The sequence below is a fragment of the Abrus precatorius genome, unplaced genomic scaffold (assembly GCF_003935025.1).
Source record: "Abrus precatorius isolate BTA unplaced genomic scaffold, Abrus_2018 Scaffold153, whole genome shotgun sequence".
In the NCBI taxonomy this organism is placed as follows: domain Eukaryota; kingdom Viridiplantae; phylum Streptophyta; class Magnoliopsida; order Fabales; family Fabaceae; genus Abrus; species Abrus precatorius.
The window spans coordinates 164,927-184,755 of NW_020874351.1; the positions used below are offsets into that span (position 1 = coordinate 164,927).

The window sequence follows — 19,829 nt, forward strand, 5'->3', positions numbered from 1 at the left end:
ACGCAAATAATATCCGATTGCTCGTAAATTCATAGTATTGACATTATATTTCCTCGGTTTACCTACAGAACTTGTCATGAAAAAAAAATATGAATGGTTTTATTACACATCATTCAATATTTTTAATTATTAAAAGAATGTAAATATTTTGTTTTCATTTTTAAAATAATAAATATTTTCATTAAATACATTCAACCCTCCTCATGGAAGTTAAAAAGCTAAAGTTGTGCTATATTCTCTGCCTTTACCCCCTAACAATAAGCTTTAAATAATTGGTGGAGATTGCCACCGTCTTAAATAACTTTGTCCAGTGAATAATACTCAAATGGAGTTCACTGTGCTGAAACAAGCAGCTTCTTCAGCTCTTTTTTATTTATCTGAAATTTCACAGGAAAATAATAATTAACTTCCCTTCATAAAGAATAATTCAGGGAGAAAAAGGAAATGATGTCTATTATTAGGAAGCGGTACAAGCAAAAGTAAATTACCTTCCCCATGGCATTGCGAGGGAGTGAGTCCCACAACATTAGTTGAGTTGGAATCTAACCAAAAAAAAAAAAAACAAATTAACAACAAACAACATCGTCAACAAAATCTTATCCTACCAAGTGAGGTTAGCTACATAAATTACACAATACTACCATATCACTAAGTCTGATCAAAAATCAAATTCTTATAAATACTATTTACCATGAGATTAATTATTAAGGAATAAAAAAATTATCAAAAGAAAATTACATGGATTTCATCAAAGGCCCAAAATATGACGTTGATGAACTTTCTCCAAGAGTGAGCACTCATCAGTTGTTCAAGTATTAGAGCCAATCAGTGTAAATGTTACCTTGTAAGGTGCAATTTTGTCCTTGGCCCAGGTGGATAACTCTTCTAGGCTTAGAGCAGGCTTTGACTCTTCATCTCGCTTTCGTTTGACATCAGGCTTTGGCACAATGATTGCACCAACAATCTCTCCATAGTCTTTGTCTGGTAAGCCCAAAACACAACATTCTGAGACAGTTGGATGCTGCAAAAAGGTTTTGATTGTGAATATCATACTATTATTCCTTATATTCAGCTTCGTAAGTGAATTAAATAAATAAGCAAGCATGCAACCGTATAACAACTATGACGAGAAATCGGTAGCCACTTGCCTCTATTATAACTGATTCAATTTCTAATGCAGACAGCTTATAGCCACCAGCCTTTATTATATCAGCATTAGTACCTGATACACAAGTAGAGATATACACATTATTACTTGGTTTTATTTCCATCACAAAGTAACTTTTACTCCTCAGATGATAAGCTCAGTTGTAGGGCTTTACATTTAGACCTAGGCTCAATTTAAGTAAACTCTTAAGAGAATTTTATGAGAGAAAAAAAAAATCAGTATAAAAAATTAATAAAATTTATCTCATAAGTTAGAAACAATTTATTTGATTTATTTTACAACTTAATTTTTTACTCTTACAAGTACTTATTGAGAAATTTATCCAAATTGATCCTTAGTCAATCAAGATGGAACAATTGACTTCTCATGCACATCCAAATTTGTTACCAATGAAGATAGTAAAGAAAAATTAGGCAAAACAAAACAGCTGTAACACATTAAGCAACCTTTTCAGATAATTTTGTTTCATACGACAACATGCATACGACAGCATGCATAGAGAAATATAAATTTCCTTACGTCCTAGAATAATGTAATATCCATCTTCATCTGTCGTAACTGCATCTCCAGTCTTAAAGAATCCATCATCAGTAAAAGATTCCTTTGTTACCTGCAGGGAAATAATAAAATTTCTCAGAAGTAGATTTTAAATTTCTGTGACCATCCTCTATCTTCAGAATCTTGAACTTTCAGTAACAGAAATAATATTCTATTCCTTTTACTCTGATCCATCTCTAGTTTCTAGGAACTACTGTTGCTCAAATAACTGCTTCTCAGATAACAAGATGGCAGTCTTGGGATAGTGGTGGTGCATAACAGGGAAATAGGGTATTGTATCATGGTACACATAACCATGTAATGCATTATACATCAATATTAAATGATGAGTTCAGAATCATTAAATAGAACTTAACATTCTGAAACTACCTCAGGAAGTTTCCAATATTCTTTAAACAATGAAGGGCTTTTGATGCAAAGCTCACCCCCTCCAGTATTATCATTTCCACTCTCCTCATCGGCAATAATCTTGACCTGTCACGCACATAGAAGTGTCAACCTTAAAATTCCACACGATATTATCTTTCATATTGAGCATAAAAAACACTAGAGGTAACTCCTGCGTCCAGGTTCCGGTAAAGCATCTGTCTCATAGTATTCCAAAGTAAACAACTTTCACACATATCCTTCAAGCTTCAGTCATATATTATTAAATTGAGTGTTGTTAGATTAATAAATTTGGTTTCCTTAACCTGAAATTGAAACTTGTGCCCAGAACCCCCGACCATATTTTCTAAAATCCCAACACTGTTGTTTAGGATATGTGATCATGTAAACAGATTAAGCAACAGAGCAATGAGAGTTCAGAAAGCCCATATTCTATGGTCATTGGCAAATGGGAAAGTGCATGCTCAACTAACCTGAACACCAGGAAATGGTTTGCCAACAGTTCCTGCCTTGCGCTCACCTCTCAATGGATTTGACATTGCCATGACAAACTAGAGGCATTAACATCAAATGTAAGATTCATATAAAAATTATTATAAATTAATGAGAAAAGTAGTAATATATGCCACAATTCCCTGCAAATTTGAAGGACTTAACTAAAGTGCACTTACTTCAGTCATGCCATATCGTTCCAATAAGCGATGCCCAGTGATGGCTTCCCATTCTTGCATAACAGGTTGAGGAAGTGCAGATGATCCACACATCTGAATGATAACAAATATATCAGATTTCTGACGCTGAATTAGCAGTCAGAAATCAGCACCAATGTAGGAGAACATACAACATCAATTGTAGTGTGTCTATGCATGATAAATTACCACACCATTGAATTACATATCAATTTAATTAAATTAAAAATTCATTGACAATCCTTTATTCTTTTAAAATTCAAAGAATTATCCATTTATCTTCTTTTAAGAGATATAAATGTTGATGCATGTCACAGTGCCTTATTCTCTTACCATAAGACGCAGGTTCCCTGCAGCAGATGCTGAAGCAGCTTGTAGCTCAGGATCCATTGCATGATAACCTTGTATCAATCGGGCATAGATAGTTGGAACCTTCAATTAAAAAAGGATTTAATCATAATTAGGTCACCCAAGACAAGTTTTCCAGTTGTAGCAACCATTGTCGATAGCAAATAGTATACACATTGATTTTAAAGATACAAACTGTGCAACTTAATAATTAGACATAAGTGCATCACAAAAAAAACCATCATATGGCCTACAAATGCAGTCTAAGTGTGATTATAGCAGCAATCATAATTATTTATGGCCAAGCTTAAATTATATACACAAACCAAGGTACTGTGAGAATGAACAATATAATATATTGGCACAATGCTAATAAAAATTATACTTACTCCAGTGAACACAGTTATAGCATCATCGGCGTTAGATCCTGCAGTTGGATATGACTCACGCCATCTCTGCCAAACTCCCCTCACACTAAATTTTGGCAAAAACTCAACCTTCAACAATACAATTAGATTCTTAGCAGTAAAAATAAAATATATTTATTTTAGATGGATACTGCCTATTTAAAGGTCACTTGAACAAAAACAAGAGTTTCTATTCTTCCTAGTTTTTTCTTTTCTTTGGAAGCAGAAATGAAGAGAGTATATTACCGTGGAACCAGCATAGAGAGGGGCCATTAAACCGTTGAAAAGCCCATGAACATGTATATCATATATGTTAAAGATTGACATAATAAAGATATTCCAAATCACATTTTCAGCAAATATACTAAAGATGAATATAATAATATATTTTATCTAACCAATATAGAATAATGTGAACACAAAAAACTTTAATGGATATGATGCAGTGGTAGACAATGCAGAAACTGGTCAGAAGATGTGTACTCCCACGCTTTTGTCAAGGTTTGGACCTAAAATCAAAACAAAATTGAAAAATAAATTTTTGAAAAATTATAAAATAATAGGAAAGGATTGACATGCTCAAGTCAACATGGAAAAAATTGCATTGTGAATAAAATTAAATCATCAACAGTAGTTCATGTAAGAATTTGATAATCACACCAAAATAATTTGCACAATTATAGAATCAGTGTTCAGGAAGAGGATTTTATTTTAGTAGATTAAACTGTCAATTCAAATTACTAAATGTAACTAGAGATAAATCATAGAGCATACCTGGGAAATGATGCTTCTATGTGTATGAACAACTCCCTTGGGTTTACCTGTAGTTCCACTAGTGTACAAAATCAGTGCTGGATCTTCACCTATGCAATGGATATGAAAAACAAAGAAAGAACTGTCAGCAAATTGCTTCCAAAAGATTCTACTCTATCCATTTTAAAAGCTGAAACGATTATTTTCTTACTTGATCTTCCAATGTCATCCAGGAAAATTCTGTCTGCATCAATTTCCCCATTCTGAAAGTGTTCATCCCTGCTTTTCTCTGAAGACTTAACAGGTGGAAGATGAAAAAACTGAGAAGAGCTTTTATCGGCAATGCTTTGCATTAATTCACTATGATCTTCAGTACTCAGTATTGCAGATACATCCTACAGCCAAATTATTATCAAACTTCTATTAAGATTTTAATCCACAAAAGCAGAAATAGAGCTCAACGGTAATATAGAATAAATAACTGGTTCAACTAATTTGTTAGTTAACACAAACAATTTTTTTTCCCTTAGATACATTACACTCAATCTGTATCACATTAATCATATTGAAATTTACCAATCCATGTAATATAAGAATTTAGTCCCTGGAGAATAGACATAATTGCAAAAGCAGCCAGTGGGACATAATAATGACAGACAACAAAAGCACAGAAACTAAACCAAAGCAATTTGGATTATTTTGTTAGGGCCAAGTGGACCGCAGAATCCCTCATATAATAGCTTCTTCATATCTGAACCAAACAGCCAATAAAATGTAATTTATAATATTTAATTTTTCTTACTTAGCATCTTTCAACCATGTATTTTCACTAAGGCAAACATCAACAGATAAATCAGCTATTTAAAAGTTCAAATAAAAGAAATCAAGACAATATCAAATGCTAATTAAGGAGATCCTGACTTCATAAAGTTCACAAGCCATTTAAATGTTAAACAAACACAAGAAAAGGAATTACAAAGCATACCGAATTATTAATCACATACAAAAGCTCTACTTCTGGATAGCTGGTTGCAAGTGGAACAGCAACACCTCCACTAAGCCAAATCCCAAGTATTCCGGCAACAAATTCAACAGAGGGTTTGGCTACAATTCCTATTCGAGGTCCACCAAGACTTCCCTGAATAGTGATAGCACAAAGAGCTTACGAAATGATTATTTTAAACACATACATGAATGCAGTACTAAGCATGAATTCCAAGCAAATGACTAATAATTCTATTACTCTTCAATTCTAAGCAGATGATTGGACTAGAATAATTTTAAGCATGGGTGATTCTTTGTTCTTAAGTATATAATGGAAATGTTTCGAGACTTTTACCCCTGCTTTTTTCAACACAGTTGTTACTTGCTATCTTTGATATGCAGAAAGATTGGGCAGCCTTGCTGCAATGTTAGTTATTTTCTTGTTATATATATATATATATAAGAATAGCATAACTCTTTTTATAGAAGTCTTCTGACTAATAGTTATATAGCATTTCATCTAGCAATAACAATAGTAGGGGAATTTTAATCTGCAACTCACTGATTTCACATCATTGCCACGCAAGAGATCAGAAATCTTCTGTGCCGATGAGATGAGCTGCTTGTAACTATAGCTCTTCTGATCAGCTCTGATAGCAACACTGTCAGGAGCTGCAGGTTCTTGCTTAGCAATTGCTTTGACCACCTCCATTAATGAAGCAGCTGGAGATGCTGTATAAAAATAAGAAACAGACAACAACATTAATAAATGGATTTGTTAGACATAAAAACGATCTCCACCTTATGAAATCCATCACACCCGTTACTCCTGCATGCAGCAGCGAGACACCCCAACAACAACATACTGTCATATTCAACCTCAAGACATAACTTTTTGTCATAACCCCGATAACCCAGTGGAAAAAAAAAAGTAAAAATCAGTGACCCCATGAAAAAGTACTCCCAAAAAGCACGTTGAAAAGGAAAAAAAAAAAAAAAGATTATATTGATCATAAGCAACCAATGAGAGAGAGAGAGAGAGAGATGAGGGAAGAAGAGAAAGTACTCACAGGAGAGTGAACGAAAGTGAGAGGAGGAGAAAGTGCGGTACGCAGTGAGATTGGGGAGAGAAGAGGAAGGGATGAAAGCATATGAAGAGAGAGTGCGTGGTTTATGGAAAGGGAGAGAGAAGTGTTTGTTGAAAGCTTTGAATGAGCGACTCATTTAGGTGGCAGAAATGAAATGAATTACTAATTGAGCGGTAGAGTTAGGTGGAACTGTCTCTGTAATTTGTCGTCTTCTTCAGTCAAAATGAGCGTTTCGATGGGCGTTTTGGACCCTTCCTTTATACTATTCTATAGCTTATTCAATTCCTAAACTGTTCCGAGCTTCCCTTCTGATTCTTCAATTATATATATAAAGGACGATTCAGAAGGAGGAAGAGAAAGAGCGATTGATATTTGATGTGAATGTGATTGCGTTGCGTGTCACAATTTACCAGCACAGCTTGTAGGTATGTCACTGTAAAGATGGATATTTTGTGTATATGTGTGTATTAGTACAATTATAGGCACGTTCCATCGTATATATACACAGGTAGAGAGAATTGTCGACAGGTTTGGAAAAGGGATGTGTGGCTAAAACATTAAAAGATAATAAAATTGTTATTTAAAATTTATAATATTTAATGTTATTATTGCTTTATATTTTATAATTTTTAATAAAACTTATTATGTATAAAATGTTATTGTGTATATTTTAAAAATATATTTATTAGAAAGAGCGTGAACCAAGAGGTATGATTAGCGATTACTTCATCATGGATGAGTCTAATCGGAAACGAGCCTATAAAGGATGATTAAAATAAATGGTGGGTCACACTTAAGTTTGGTTTGACACGTAAGATTGGTCTTCGCAGTTATGTCGAGAGCACTTTTGAATAGAATTTTCTTGAAGTTTGACTAGTTTCGCTTATTCAGTATTATTCTGTATCGTTGTTATTTTTATATGATCTTATTGGTATGTATAAAATATTAATGTCAGAGAATTCATTATCCTAAACCTTTTCAAATGGTTTCGTGTAAGAAAGCTGAAGGGGTATTTTGTATTTGATTAATCACGTTTTGTAAGTTAATGACTTTAAAGTTCATAATCCATCACGCAAATCTACGATAAGAAAAGGATTTATAATTGATATCTATTCTTAAATATTGGATCTGTGTCTGGCACTCTAGCTTCCAAACTACTCGAAGAGTCGCAAAATGTCTGACCCCAAAAGAAATGGCGTCCCAATGTTGTTTCAATGCATATCCACCACGTCACAAGGGAGTCATATACAAGTGTTATTATCGTGGAGAATACTATGAAGACTCATCATTTTTCGAAATTAAATCAGTCAGATCAGCTGTTATATTTTTAAACCTTTTTGTTACTACCTTATTTTGTAAAATAAGAATCACTTTAATCTTTTTTTAACACAAAATAATAACCAATAGAATAAAAAATTAAAATAAACAGCATTTTACAAAATTAAAAAAATTTAAATCTTAAGACATAAAGTATTCGATTCATATGAGATTTTACTCGATCTCCAATTATCTCATCATCTCATGTTGGAAGGCAAGTTGATATATCACGACCCAGTTCAGTGTTATCTGTCAAATCATATTCTTAAGAAATCGTGTGGAAAAATAAGATCACCGAAATTCAACAGCTTAATATGATTGCTAAAATTTGTTTATTAAAGGGGGGAAAATATATATATATATATATATATATATATATATATATATATATATATATATATCTTGAAGTAAATTCAACAACCAAAAAGATAACTTTAAAAAGGGAGAAAGGAAAATCTTTTGAAAGACGTCATCATATATTGGTCTAGGAATATATCATAATGCCAAAAATCCTGGATGTGGAGACTGGAGTATAGTAGACTTGAAGGATTGATTTGGAAAATAAGTAATGAAACTGGTATTATAAAATAATGAAAGTCAACTCATTATTGGCATGTATATCTGTACCAAGCTTCGGCGTTGACAAATAAAATTAAAATCGATAGACTTGAAAATTTGTGGATGAACATCAAAATGAAACTTAGCTTACAGTCACAAACATGTACAATATTGAAAGTTCTCTTCAAGTGATCATTGACCTTGCCATCTCCTCCACCAGAAGGAAGTCCTAGCTCCCTGTGAAGGAGGTGGAGTAAGAATGTCAAGCATTGTTTCCTTCTCTGTTGGGGTCAATGGAACACCTCTTACAAGGTTCAAAGCCATGATATGGACATTAGTCTTTTGCTTATGCTTCTTGTATGCCCATACTCCTGCAGCTGCACCTGCAACTAGGAGCTATTTGAAAAAACATGTTTCTGGAATCAGCACAAACTAAACTGCACTAAAAAATCATGAACTCAAGTGCTTTCAATCCTGAAGAAATTTTTTTTACCGGTGATAGCCACAAAGCTGCTGTCTGCATATCAAATTTAGGCGTATAGAGTACAGTCTCTCCAAAATCATCCTCAAGCTTTTTGTAGATCTCTTTGTCAGTCTTTCCAGCCCGAATTTCATCACGAATTAACTGGCAAATAGTACAAGTGATTAGGATTTGCATGATGGCACAATAGCTTACTTTCATACACTGCTACTAACAAGCATTACTATTAAATAAATTATGAGCATTAATACGCATTCAACTTCAAAATCTTACAAAAAAATTATTGTATTACAAATACATGAAAATCAGTTATATGACCTGGAATTCCCCCACAAGCCTGGCATATTCTGTTGAATCTTTCGGTGTTTCACTAAGACAGACATTCAAATCAATGAGAATGATCGGAACAAAAAATAAAAGGCTATAATTTAAGCCAGCGAAGCTTTACGAACTGTGTATCCAATAAAACCACCAACAGGCATTAAAGGGACAGGCAATTTTCTTTTCTTCCTCCCTTGGCATTAGACAACAACTAAGTCTTATTCCAATAGGTGAAATCAGCTATATAGATCACAGGATGCCATTGAATTTGGGCAAAAACTAAATTCTATATTATGTAGCATCTTTCTCCCGTGGTGTTGCAGGAAAGAAATTGTGACAGCCATTTAATTTGACAGAAAGCTAACATAACCATGAACAAATATAAACTATATGAGTAACTAAAAAAGAATACTGCATATTTAGGATCACCCTTATACACAAATTCGTCTCAGTCCTGAAATTTCAATTCCCTTTTCCAAACTATTTCAAGTTTAGAAGCCAGTTGAAGTTCCAAACAAGTAGTTGATTGAAACCCAAAATAAATAAACAAAATCCCAATTACCTTCCTAAGCAAAATTGCAATGTCTGCTTGAGAATCTTCAATGGATTGACTGCCACATTCTGTGCACCTCACATTGTGACTGATGTTTCTTGCCCGAGCATCCACTATCAGTGCCTTCTTCACTGCATCATCCTCACTTGCCATTCAGACCTACCCAAACAACTAGCATTAAAAACTTACTAAAAATTAAATAAAAAAAGTTTATTTTGATAAATTTCACCATTGCAATAATTTAAGAACAGCTTATTTTAACAAACTTGCCTAAAAAAAGAACACATCAAAAGAAACTGAAATTATTAGCTATTTCTATAAGTTCAAATAAGTTTCATAAATGGTCTTTTAAACGCCTTCTTAAATGGGAAAAAAAAAACCAAAAAAACAAGAAAAAAAAATTAGTGTGCGGAAGTGATAATTATGGAACTCTGCTTTCAGTCAAATATTTCATCAAACAGCTGCATGGCAAAAACGAAATTCAGTTTGTCGAACACAGATTTCAGTAGAGAAAACATTTCTCCAAAATTCAAAGCAAAAATTAATTTAATAGATTAATTTATCGGAAATATCGTATACATGAAATGGGTTTAAAGTAGAAACTCACAGCAAAATTTGATGAAAAGTCTGTGATCCTTCTTTCTTCGCCTTCAATTCGAAGCTTCGAGTCTGATTATGTTGTGGCGTTTCCGGTGTACAAAACCAAGAAACGAAGGCCCAACGTATCTTAGGGAGCCCGATCCATTGACTCAATCGATATCATACAAAATCACTAATAATGGCCCATAAAAAACCAATTAATGACACTTTTTGTTTTTGTCAGAATTCTTGGATTTACATATAAAAAAATTATTGGTTATGTAAGTTTTAAAAAATAATCTGCTTTATATTTTTTATAAGTTAATTAATAAAAAATATTAAAATAAATTTTTCAAGTTCTATTATTTTAGATAAATGCAACTTTATAAAATGATTTTAAAATCATATAATTATTATCATTTTTTAAACTTCTATTTGATGATGGAAATAATAAATTATCCATATTTATCTTCTAAATTTGAATTCTCGTTCTTGAATATGTGAACATATTATATTTTATTCTTTCTACATTTAATTCATCATTACTTTACATTTTTCATCTTATAAACTAAAAAAATGTAAAATGTTTTTAAATTTTCCTTATATATTCAAATTTATTTTTCACCTATCAAATTTCATTTGTTTTTTTATTATATTTCTTTCATCTCTAATTTCATATTCTGATATTTTGAAGTTGTTTTTTTTTTATTTAGTATTATCTTCTCAAATTTAAATTGGTTATAAGTTTTACTTATTTAAATTAATGATGTTTTTTTATTATAATTTTAAGATATTTGGTTTTCTAAAAATATTTATATATATATATATATATATATATATATATATATATATATATACACGAATACTTACTACTTTAAACCAAACCTAATTGTTTTTCATTGAGTAAAAACAAAGGATGACCATTTTTCTTTTCCAAACCGTAATTGGTTTTAAAGCAAGACAATAAAAACTGTTCTTTTTTCTTTGATTAAAGTTTCAAATTCAAATTTTACTTATAAAAAAAATTAATCTCGTTATAATATAAACATTTATGACTTATAGTAAAATTGTCTCCTATGAAAATAAAATTATATATATATATATATATAATCCAGAAAATAAAAAAAACTCATTTATATATATATATATATAATCCAGAAAATAAAAAAAACTCATTTATTCTGATCTAATTACTCGCATACCCTCAGTTTTATCATGTTATTACATTTCGAAGTTTTTTTTTTTTTGTTTCATGCGGTGCTGCATTTTACTGGTCTCTTTTTTTTTTCTCTCCCTCTCTCTCTCTCTCTCTCCCTATATTAGAAAATAAATAATCACTAAAAAGTTTAAACAACCTAATGTGATTATTAGAAAAGATATAATCACTAAACAATTCTTTAAAATTTTCAGTTTAGTATTTTTCATCCATTAAAATTAATATTTTTAAAGACCAATTTGAGTCATTAATAATTTTTTATTTAAACCATTAATAATTTTTTTAGAGTAATCGATATTTTTTTTAAGGACTAGTCATATACTAAAAATAAAGAAAAAAATATATCTAGAGAACTAGTGTTCCACCTCTATAATCATAAAAGACTATTTGATGATTTTATCTTCTTAAAAGACCAAATTAGATCTTCTTTTATGAACTGAATCTGGTATTTCCTTTACAATTTAGATAAAAAATAATTGAACCCAACCGAACAAATCTGATCGATAGATAATTTGGTTTAATTCAGTTTTTCCAGTTAGACGTAAACCATGCTATTCTTACAATAATATGATTAGGTTGATTTTCTTTTATCAAAACAACTCATATGCAGTCAAAACTGTGATATCAATTATGTAAATGCAATTACATTTCCCACAAGTATCAATGCCCAGAATTTGCTCACCAATTTTGTGTAAAAAATAAAACTCTAAAATTTACAAATGCCTTTCAGTGAGCATTCGAAAAAAGACTCAAACTATAGCAAGAGATTATCAAATGCTCAGAAAACTAGACCGCAGGTAAACGAAGCTCAAATTTCCCTGCAAATCAGTAACATAAAGAAATACGGGTCGATTAATACAATCATAATACCTATAAAAATAGTTTGAATTGTATATTTTGTTCAGCCATTATTTCTAGAATTCAATTGCTCAAGTTTAAGCATACAAGTGATGACAAAAATTCAAACAGAAATAATGGATGTTAAAAACTTTTTTTTTTCTTTTGAGAAAAAATATTCTCTAACACATTCTTTAAAACATATATTTAATTATTTGACAAATTTATTTAAAAATAAAAAAATAATGTGACTCTCACTTTTAATTTAATGATTTTCTTTACTACTTTTATAGCTTTCAATAAATTTTTGTTTGAAGAGAAACACATACTAGGCTCTACGAAAGGGAAGGAAACGGGATAAAGGCATGGAAAGGATGCTAGAAACTTTTGAGAACCCAGACCGGGACTTATTCACTTTATGTGTGTGTGTGTGTATATATATATATATATATAGTGAATAGTATGTGAAAGAAGATCTTTCCTTATACTTTTTACATGAAAATGTTTCCACAACTCTTTCAACAAATGAATATATGCCTATACCTTAACCGTACGGCCACTTTAGTTCATTTGGGTTGTTTCTTGAGAAAGAAGCGCAATTTCAATTTCCTGGAGTGACTTCCCTTTTGTTTCCAGAACAAATTTCTTCACAAAAATCACCGCCGTCAAACAAAAGGAACCAAAAGCACTATACAGAAGTTGGGGCCCAATTAGCTCCAGCATGCGCAAAAAGAATAGACCCACGAAGAAGTTTATCACCTGTTACAGAATGTTTACAAATTCAGAGAACTAGATAACATTTGAGAAGGAATGGGCTGGGCGTAAACAAGAAAAGAACCAAACTAAAAGACACTGATAATCTGAAAGGCGAAAACTTCCTTCAACATGCGCAATATAGTTAGTAAGAGCATCCCAAAATGTTATAAAGCACAAATTTCAAGCGTAATAAACCAACAATCATAGCCAACTATGCTTGCAGTCTTGTTTAAGCACCGGTTATCAAGAATTTTCAAATCAATAATTTCCTTAATAATCAGATTCGGATACCATGTCAAGTTATCAATCATCTCTCAACTGAGGTTAAATCAGAGAGCTAAAGGAACCTTACTAGAATATATTCAAATATTTAAACAAAACTTGATTTTAAAATGTGAACATAAAATATTTATCAGCACTATTTGTGTTAAATATGGCAACACAATAAGGACAAAGATTTGAGAAGTTTTCAAGTTCATAAGAATGCCCAAACGAGTTAAATACTATAGAAAGTTAAGAACAGGAAACAGAATGACGTAAGGAAGTATTAAAGATGAAATGATGAATGCATGCAAAGACAATTACCCAATGCACAGCCAGGCAAATTGCCATTGCCTTGGCTCTGATCTTGCCAGGTAGAATTTCAGACATGAGGAGACAAGGAACTGGACCAGCACCGAAAGCAAATGATAGCACAAACCTGTGTTGTCCATTTCACATTTAGCAACACATATCATGGTAATTTGGCAAGTTAATTGAGAAAAATCTGTTAAGTAACTTGGGAGTGCAAATTAAGGAATCAAGGTGTTTCAGATTCAAAAGCACCATATCCAACAATCTAAGCAGCAGTCCATGTTAGATTTATTTCCCTGTGATTCTGCTGCTAAAATGATTGGAATGGATGTCCACTTTGCTAATATAAACACTTGATACTACATCTGATGCATAGACAAATTAGGTATGCACAAGTTATGAATTTCTGAAAACCATTGACTGAATAGCAATATTAGAAGAGTGTCTGACCCCCAACCCCCCTCCCAAGAAATGCAAGTTGAAGCTTCTGGCCACTTACAGCAACATGCCACCAACAGATAAATACATTGCTCCCAATCCTGATACAAAATAACTTGCAGCAAGGACTTGTAGACCCATTGCTAATGCCTAAACAAGAAAATGCATAAAGAGATCAGATAATATAATCCACATTAATGAAAATTAGTAAAAAATGCAATAACTGGTAAGAAATTCAACCCTTAAACAGCATCACAGATAAGCACCTACTACCTACTATCAAATGGCTTGAATTCTTTCCCGATGATTGTAGGAAAACTTTAGATGGGAGATTGCGTACGCCACACTTGGTGAGCTTGCAAAAAGTGAAAACTACCAAGTGGATTAAGTATTGGTGGAAAATGTCTGTGTTGAGCATATTAGTTTTGGCAGTTTTCACTAAAACTGCAGGAGATTATAGATAAACAATCTAACCTTTAATTTACTTGATTGTTATTGATACTTATTTTATGAGTATATTTTTCCCAATTAGTATTACTAAGCTAGGATTGTTTGTCTTTTTTATTAGCAATATTAACATAAAATCAATCCTAGATTTTTGGCACTAGATTCCAGTCCTGAAATCATGATTTAGATACTCTCCTCTTGTATATATTTTGTCACTCTATTCCTATATATAACAAACCAACAATTAAGCCTGATCTCACCAGATGAGGTCAGCTTATATGGATCAACAATGTCATTGAGTTCGGTCAAAAATTAAATTTTCAGAAATCTAATTAATCAAAAAATCTCTTTTAATAACTTTGCCTTAGATTCTTTTGGGTCTCTTGATCCCTCTTTATTAAATTAAGAGTCATACAATCCACTCTCTTTACTAGTACCCCTAAAAGTTTTTTTTGCAAATGACTGAATCACTTTAGACAATTTTCAATCATCTTTTCTATTATAGATATTACTCCAATATTTTCTTGTATACATCATTTTGTATCATGACTTTTCTCATGTGTCCACTCATCCATGCAAACACACCTAACTTAGTGTGTATCATTTTGTATCATGATCTTTGAACCTTTCCCTTCCCATGCATTGGCTACCAAACACACCTAACCTAAATCCCTCAAGACTATCAGGAAAATTGTTCCATCTCCCATAATAGAAAGAGCTTTTATTCAGGCTTCTTTGTCCAGCATTCCAGTTTATTGTCTAGCCACTTTTCAGGCCTTGTCAAATGGTAGGTATGTCACATGCCTAAGGAGGGAGGTTTGGAACTTAGTAATTTGGTAACAGAAAACATTGCTTTGGAAGCTAAATGGTTACAGTGCCTTCCTAAATCATGTGCATGTCAATTCCTTATGGCAGCAAGTATATGAATAGTTAAAGCAATTATTGAATAGTAGACACCTACAAATTAATTAGAATTTTCTAACATGTATAATGAAATTTGGTTTAAGTAATATTCAAGTTTAAAAGAGATTAATTCAGCAAAGTTATATTTTTCATTTCTTTCTTACCATGCCAAAAAAGCTACCCAGGAGAAGCACTTTCCTTCCAAGTTTATCCATCAGAATCATTGCGACAACTGACCCTGAAGGGTCATAAACAACAAGGTTGAGAGAAATACACCACAATTACAAACCAACTTAAACAACAACAAAGGAGTTAAGCCAGCAGATACCCAATAAATTGCAAATTCCCACACAGGTGTTTGCAATATCAGATGGTACACCAAAGCTTTCAAAGACAGCTGAAGAGAAATAGAAAACAGCATTTATGCCAGATAGCTGCTGCAATGCAAAAAGTGTGGATCCAATGAACATCACTGCAAAAAGCATTTAGTAATTTAGCAACCAACAATAAGACACAACTATATATGATTGCAAAAATAAACAATTTTAGAAATTATGATATGATTAAGCAATCATCTAAAAGGTATACTACTGTTCCACACATGAAATATTTGAAATAAAATTTTAAAAAATATAATATGTACCTCTGAAATGGCAGCCAAAGAGTAATTCAGAGAGTTTTACTGTATCAGACCCATCACCTCTGTCAGACTTTGAAAGTTCAGTCATTGCAGCTTTCACATGAACCCCTCCCAAGAGCTTCTCAAATTCAGCTTCGGCTTCAATGGTTCTTCCTCTCTAAACAAAGTCAAAGAAATATTAGTGCCTATGTAGACAAATAACATTAATCAATAACAGGAAGGAAATAAATACAGTTTGGAAGGGTGAGACCCTAGGTATTCTTTTTTTAAGAAGTAGTGTACTATAAGTTAATAATAGGTTACAAATAGATATCAAGAAGGATATAGTTATTTATTATTTTAAAAAGGGAATTAATCACTGAGAGAGGGAAACTCAGAAATCCAGAAAGGAGGTAGCAGTCATAATGGAAAGAGAGAATCTCCTTTTTTATTCATAAAGCAGAAGAAACAACATGGTCGAACAAAAGTCACCTAACAATAGAGCCTTTTGATAGCACCACATCAGCAAAATATTGTGCAGAGGAGCATTCAAGAAACACCATTTCAAAAATCCTCTTCTGAATCAAAAGTAAACAAAGAGAAAAATATACTAGAGATCTTAAAGCAAGGTAGTTTTAATTACCCATATTCAGTATGAAACTTATATATCTTAACAAAGATCAAATTTATACTTAAATATCTATAAGCTATGATTTGGGTCAAAAATTTTAGTCTACCTATTAGCCTTCAGAAAGGATGTAAAATAGTTGAAAGCAAATATATGAAATTAAGCTAACCAGTTTCAATTATTAATTAGAAGCTCTTGTTTGTTTACATGGGAGAGTAGATAACCTTGAATAGCCAATATGGAGACTCTGCACAAATCTCCATAAAAAGTGCAAGTATTGTAGCAGGAATGACAGATACCCAAAAACAAATCCTCCACCTATCCACACAATTTCCACATGAAAAACTACCTTTTAGAAAAATACAGCTAGAAAAAAAAAGTAACTGAAAATTGAATTAGTCTATTATGCTACAGTAAAAAAAAAACTTCTTGAACTTCATCAAGCCCATTTAACATTCCATACCAACCCACAATATCCTTCGCTGGGATTCCAATAAAGAGAGAACCCATGAGTCCAAGACATGTTGCTATTTGAGTTAAACCCCCAAAAGCACCCCGCACAGCTGGAGGTGAGACCTATAAATGCAAGTGGATTTAAGTTAATTGAAAAGACCTCTATTGAAAAATATTACGATCATGTACTGCACAGAAAACAACATTGATGATACCATCAAGTATACCTCAGCCACATAAAGAGCTGCAACAGGTGGGCCAAGTCCCATTCCAGTACCAACAAATAACCTTCCCAAAAGCATGCCCCACAGGGATTTTGCTGTTGCACTGCAAAAGTTGTGAATAATAAGTTCATAGTTTTACTGTTTTATTGGGAAAATGTTCCTTCTTTCTGGTTCTCCCTTTCTTTTGTTGCATTATCTTATGTTTTTTAATAGAAAACATTTTGAAATAGGATGACATTAATGTTAATTAGCAACAGAGCACTAAGAATATGAATACAAATAGAAAGCATGAGAAAGGGGCTCTCCATTGTTTTATCATAATAATTATTAGGGTTGTAATAGTGATTTCTCAACTTTTCCTGATTCATTCAGAGTTCTATTTACAAAATACAAATTATGTCTATCAAAAGAAATTGAAAAATAAAATCCAAATTTAAAGCAGCTGATGGACAACCTCATGATAAGAACAGATTTTATGGATAAGAAACTATGGATTCTGAATCCTTAGACTGGGAAATCTCCCTCTTGATCACACTGAAAAGCTAAAAAACAAAGATAGGAATACTGCAGAACTTAAAGGGTCTGAATCCTCCCTGCCCTATCCCAGCCCTAATTCCTACTGAATGATTGCCTATTACACTTCTCCACCTTGCAGCTTTTATCATTTCCCTTACCAGATTTCACACGTCACTTCCTACCTTGCTTGCTCCTACCTCCCATTGATGCAGGGTAGTTACAAATTAAATTCCTGTCTTAACCCCTAGTCATCTCATCCCTGCAGCCTTAGTAACCATATGAGGCTTAACAAATCATTGAATATAAAGTCAGAGATAACTAGATGGATTTTGATACCACAATCAAACACTTAAAAGAGAATTGATCATGCCATTTTGTCACTGAAGAAATTAAGCATATCAATTTGTTAACATTTTCAAATTCCCACGATGGTAGGAGCTAGGAACTCAATAAATTTAACCAGATAACCTTCTCTAGAAAAGGAACCATATGTTATATATATTACAATAAACAGCATAGCTTTGTACTTCCTTTGCAGAAATAGAATGCAGATTTTATAGCATAAGCATGCAATGTGATACAAAATAATGAGAGAATTAATTTGCAACTTAGGCAGCTGATACCTCATTCCAGCCCCGATAATCATAGGTAAAGCACACAACTGGAAACTTCTTCTACGCCCAACACCATCTGCAATCCACCCACTGAACAGAGATCCAATAAAAGCTCCTCCTAAACATATACTTACTACAAGACCTTCATCAACATAAAAATAAAAGAAAGTAGATAAATATTTAGAAGTAAAACATGATAAAGAGCTCAATGTTAGTCAGAAAAATAGGGGCGAAGTACCTTCAGCCATTGTATTCCCACTAAAGCTGAGATCTACAGAAATGCTCTCTAAGGTTTCATTGACTACTCTGAGTTGGCAATAGCAACAAGAAAATTAGATAATTCCATATAGACATAAGAAGAATGAAGATGGATCAAGCTTCAGTGTAGAATAAAATACCCAATATGGTATCCATATAAGAATGAAGAAAGAGAAGCCACTACTACATGCCGCAAAGATCGCTGCCAACAAGGTTTGACAGTTGGTAAACGAACTGAAGCTAAGAGGAATTAAATTCTTCAGTTAGTGATACCATTCCAAACCAAATTCTCCAAATGGGTTATTAAAAAAAAGAAATCATATTCACTAGCAAGATGCACGATACACACATGAAAACATATACAATCATGTAACGAATATACTATAGCTGAACTGTTACGCGGTATAATTCGATTTAAAGCAGCCATTTCCATTTTTCTCCCCGAAGAGTTAAGTTTATGATCAACTACTATATTCAACTCCTATAGTATATTTTAAAGCTTTGATAACTCACGGTCGTGGAATCACTCAAATACAAAATCAGTAAACTCAATTTTTTAAAGAATAAAAAGCAACTGCTTAGTTTAATAATAATAATAGTATAAACTTGAAGATCACAAAAACAGCAAGATACCTTGATTTTCTTCTTTTTCATGCCCAGATATGTGGTCTCTGGATGCTACTCGCTGCCGTCCCCGCATGGCAAAACGTTAGAAAGCTTCTCCAAACCTTTCCACAGGCTACTGCATCAGCATCAGCATCATCATCATCATTAGAAAAACAAATGGCAATCGAAGAACTCGTCAATTACAGCACATGAAAACAACATCACGTACAACGAGAGCGCAATCTCAACAAGAAATTGCAAACATTTTCTCAGATCTGACACCCCCAGAACTTCATTTTCTATTACATCATGGGACTTTTACGATGATTTTTCCATGCACATTGTCGTCATTCCCATACAATGGGGTGAAACAGAAATCTCACCATCATTTGTTTTGTTTAGAAGGGATTTGAAGAGAATCACAAATATCAAGAAGCTTCTCTCACACACCACATTCACAGGAAAGCGGAGAAGCCAAAATGCAATCATACAATAAAAAGAAAAACTGAAAAGAGAGAGAGAGAGAGAGAGAGAGAGAGAGAGAGAGAGA

At 32.6% G+C, this 19,829-nt stretch overlaps 3 protein-coding genes across 9 annotated transcripts; all 3 read right to left on the reverse strand.

Moving 5' to 3' along the window:
• LOC113857036 (malonate--CoA ligase) lies at positions 1 to 6,850 on the reverse strand. Of its 2 annotated transcripts, none has more exons than XM_027488704.1 (17): positions 6,365 to 6,850; positions 5,857 to 6,026; positions 5,296 to 5,448; positions 4,522 to 4,705; positions 4,332 to 4,420; positions 3,997 to 4,066; positions 3,804 to 3,856; positions 3,540 to 3,647; positions 3,136 to 3,234; positions 2,785 to 2,877; positions 2,587 to 2,664; positions 2,096 to 2,200; positions 1,688 to 1,778; positions 1,149 to 1,222; positions 842 to 1,021; positions 489 to 542; positions 1 to 377 (listed from the first exon to the last, which is right to left on the reverse strand). In XM_027488704.1, exons 1-17 carry the CDS (start codon positions 6,516 to 6,518, stop codon positions 333 to 335), a joined length of 1,800 nt encoding a protein of 599 aa, XP_027344505.1. In that variant the 5' UTR covers positions 6,519 to 6,850; the 3' UTR covers positions 1 to 332. The 2 variants fall into 2 exon arrangements, with proteins under 2 accessions (XP_027344505.1, XP_027344504.1); XM_027488703.1 differs by having other exon boundaries at positions 21 to 377; positions 4,332 to 4,414; positions 5,296 to 5,471; positions 5,826 to 6,026; positions 6,365 to 6,781.
• A 1,006-nt stretch (positions 6,851 to 7,856) lies between these two features.
• Positions 7,857 to 10,290, reverse strand: LOC113857088 (cytochrome c-type biogenesis CcmH-like mitochondrial protein). Of its 3 annotated transcripts, none has more exons than XM_027488812.1 (5): positions 10,220 to 10,290; positions 9,622 to 9,771; positions 8,751 to 8,882; positions 8,458 to 8,653; positions 7,857 to 7,948 (listed from the first exon to the last, which is right to left on the reverse strand). In XM_027488812.1, the coding sequence occupies exons 2-5, from the start codon at positions 9,763 to 9,765 to the stop codon at positions 7,902 to 7,904; spliced, it is 519 nt and encodes a 172-aa protein (XP_027344613.1). In that variant the 5' UTR covers positions 9,766 to 9,771; positions 10,220 to 10,290; the 3' UTR covers positions 7,857 to 7,901. The 3 variants fall into 3 exon arrangements, with proteins under 3 accessions (XP_027344613.1, XP_027344612.1, XP_027344611.1); XM_027488811.1 differs by having other exon boundaries at positions 9,622 to 9,783; positions 10,220 to 10,285; XM_027488810.1 differs by lacking the exon at positions 10,220 to 10,290 and having other exon boundaries at positions 9,622 to 10,203.
• A 1,897-nt stretch (positions 10,291 to 12,187) lies between these two features.
• LOC113857086 (probable plastidic glucose transporter 3) lies at positions 12,188 to 19,829 on the reverse strand. Of its 4 annotated transcripts, XM_027488809.1 has the most exons (15): positions 19,543 to 19,804; positions 19,307 to 19,415; positions 18,814 to 18,913; positions 18,654 to 18,721; positions 18,425 to 18,557; positions 17,289 to 17,388; positions 17,072 to 17,184; positions 16,833 to 16,926; positions 16,005 to 16,158; positions 15,690 to 15,833; positions 15,526 to 15,599; positions 14,073 to 14,161; positions 13,586 to 13,700; positions 12,788 to 13,003; positions 12,188 to 12,225 (listed from the first exon to the last, which is right to left on the reverse strand). In XM_027488809.1, exons 2-14 carry the CDS (start codon positions 19,371 to 19,373, stop codon positions 12,806 to 12,808), a joined length of 1,449 nt encoding a protein of 482 aa, XP_027344610.1. In that variant the 5' UTR covers positions 19,374 to 19,415; positions 19,543 to 19,804; the 3' UTR covers positions 12,188 to 12,225; positions 12,788 to 12,805. The 4 variants fall into 4 exon arrangements, with proteins under 4 accessions (XP_027344610.1, XP_027344608.1, XP_027344607.1 ...); XM_027488807.1 differs by lacking the exon at positions 12,188 to 12,225 and having other exon boundaries at positions 12,730 to 13,003; positions 19,730 to 19,829; XM_027488806.1 differs by lacking the exon at positions 12,188 to 12,225 and having other exon boundaries at positions 12,730 to 13,003.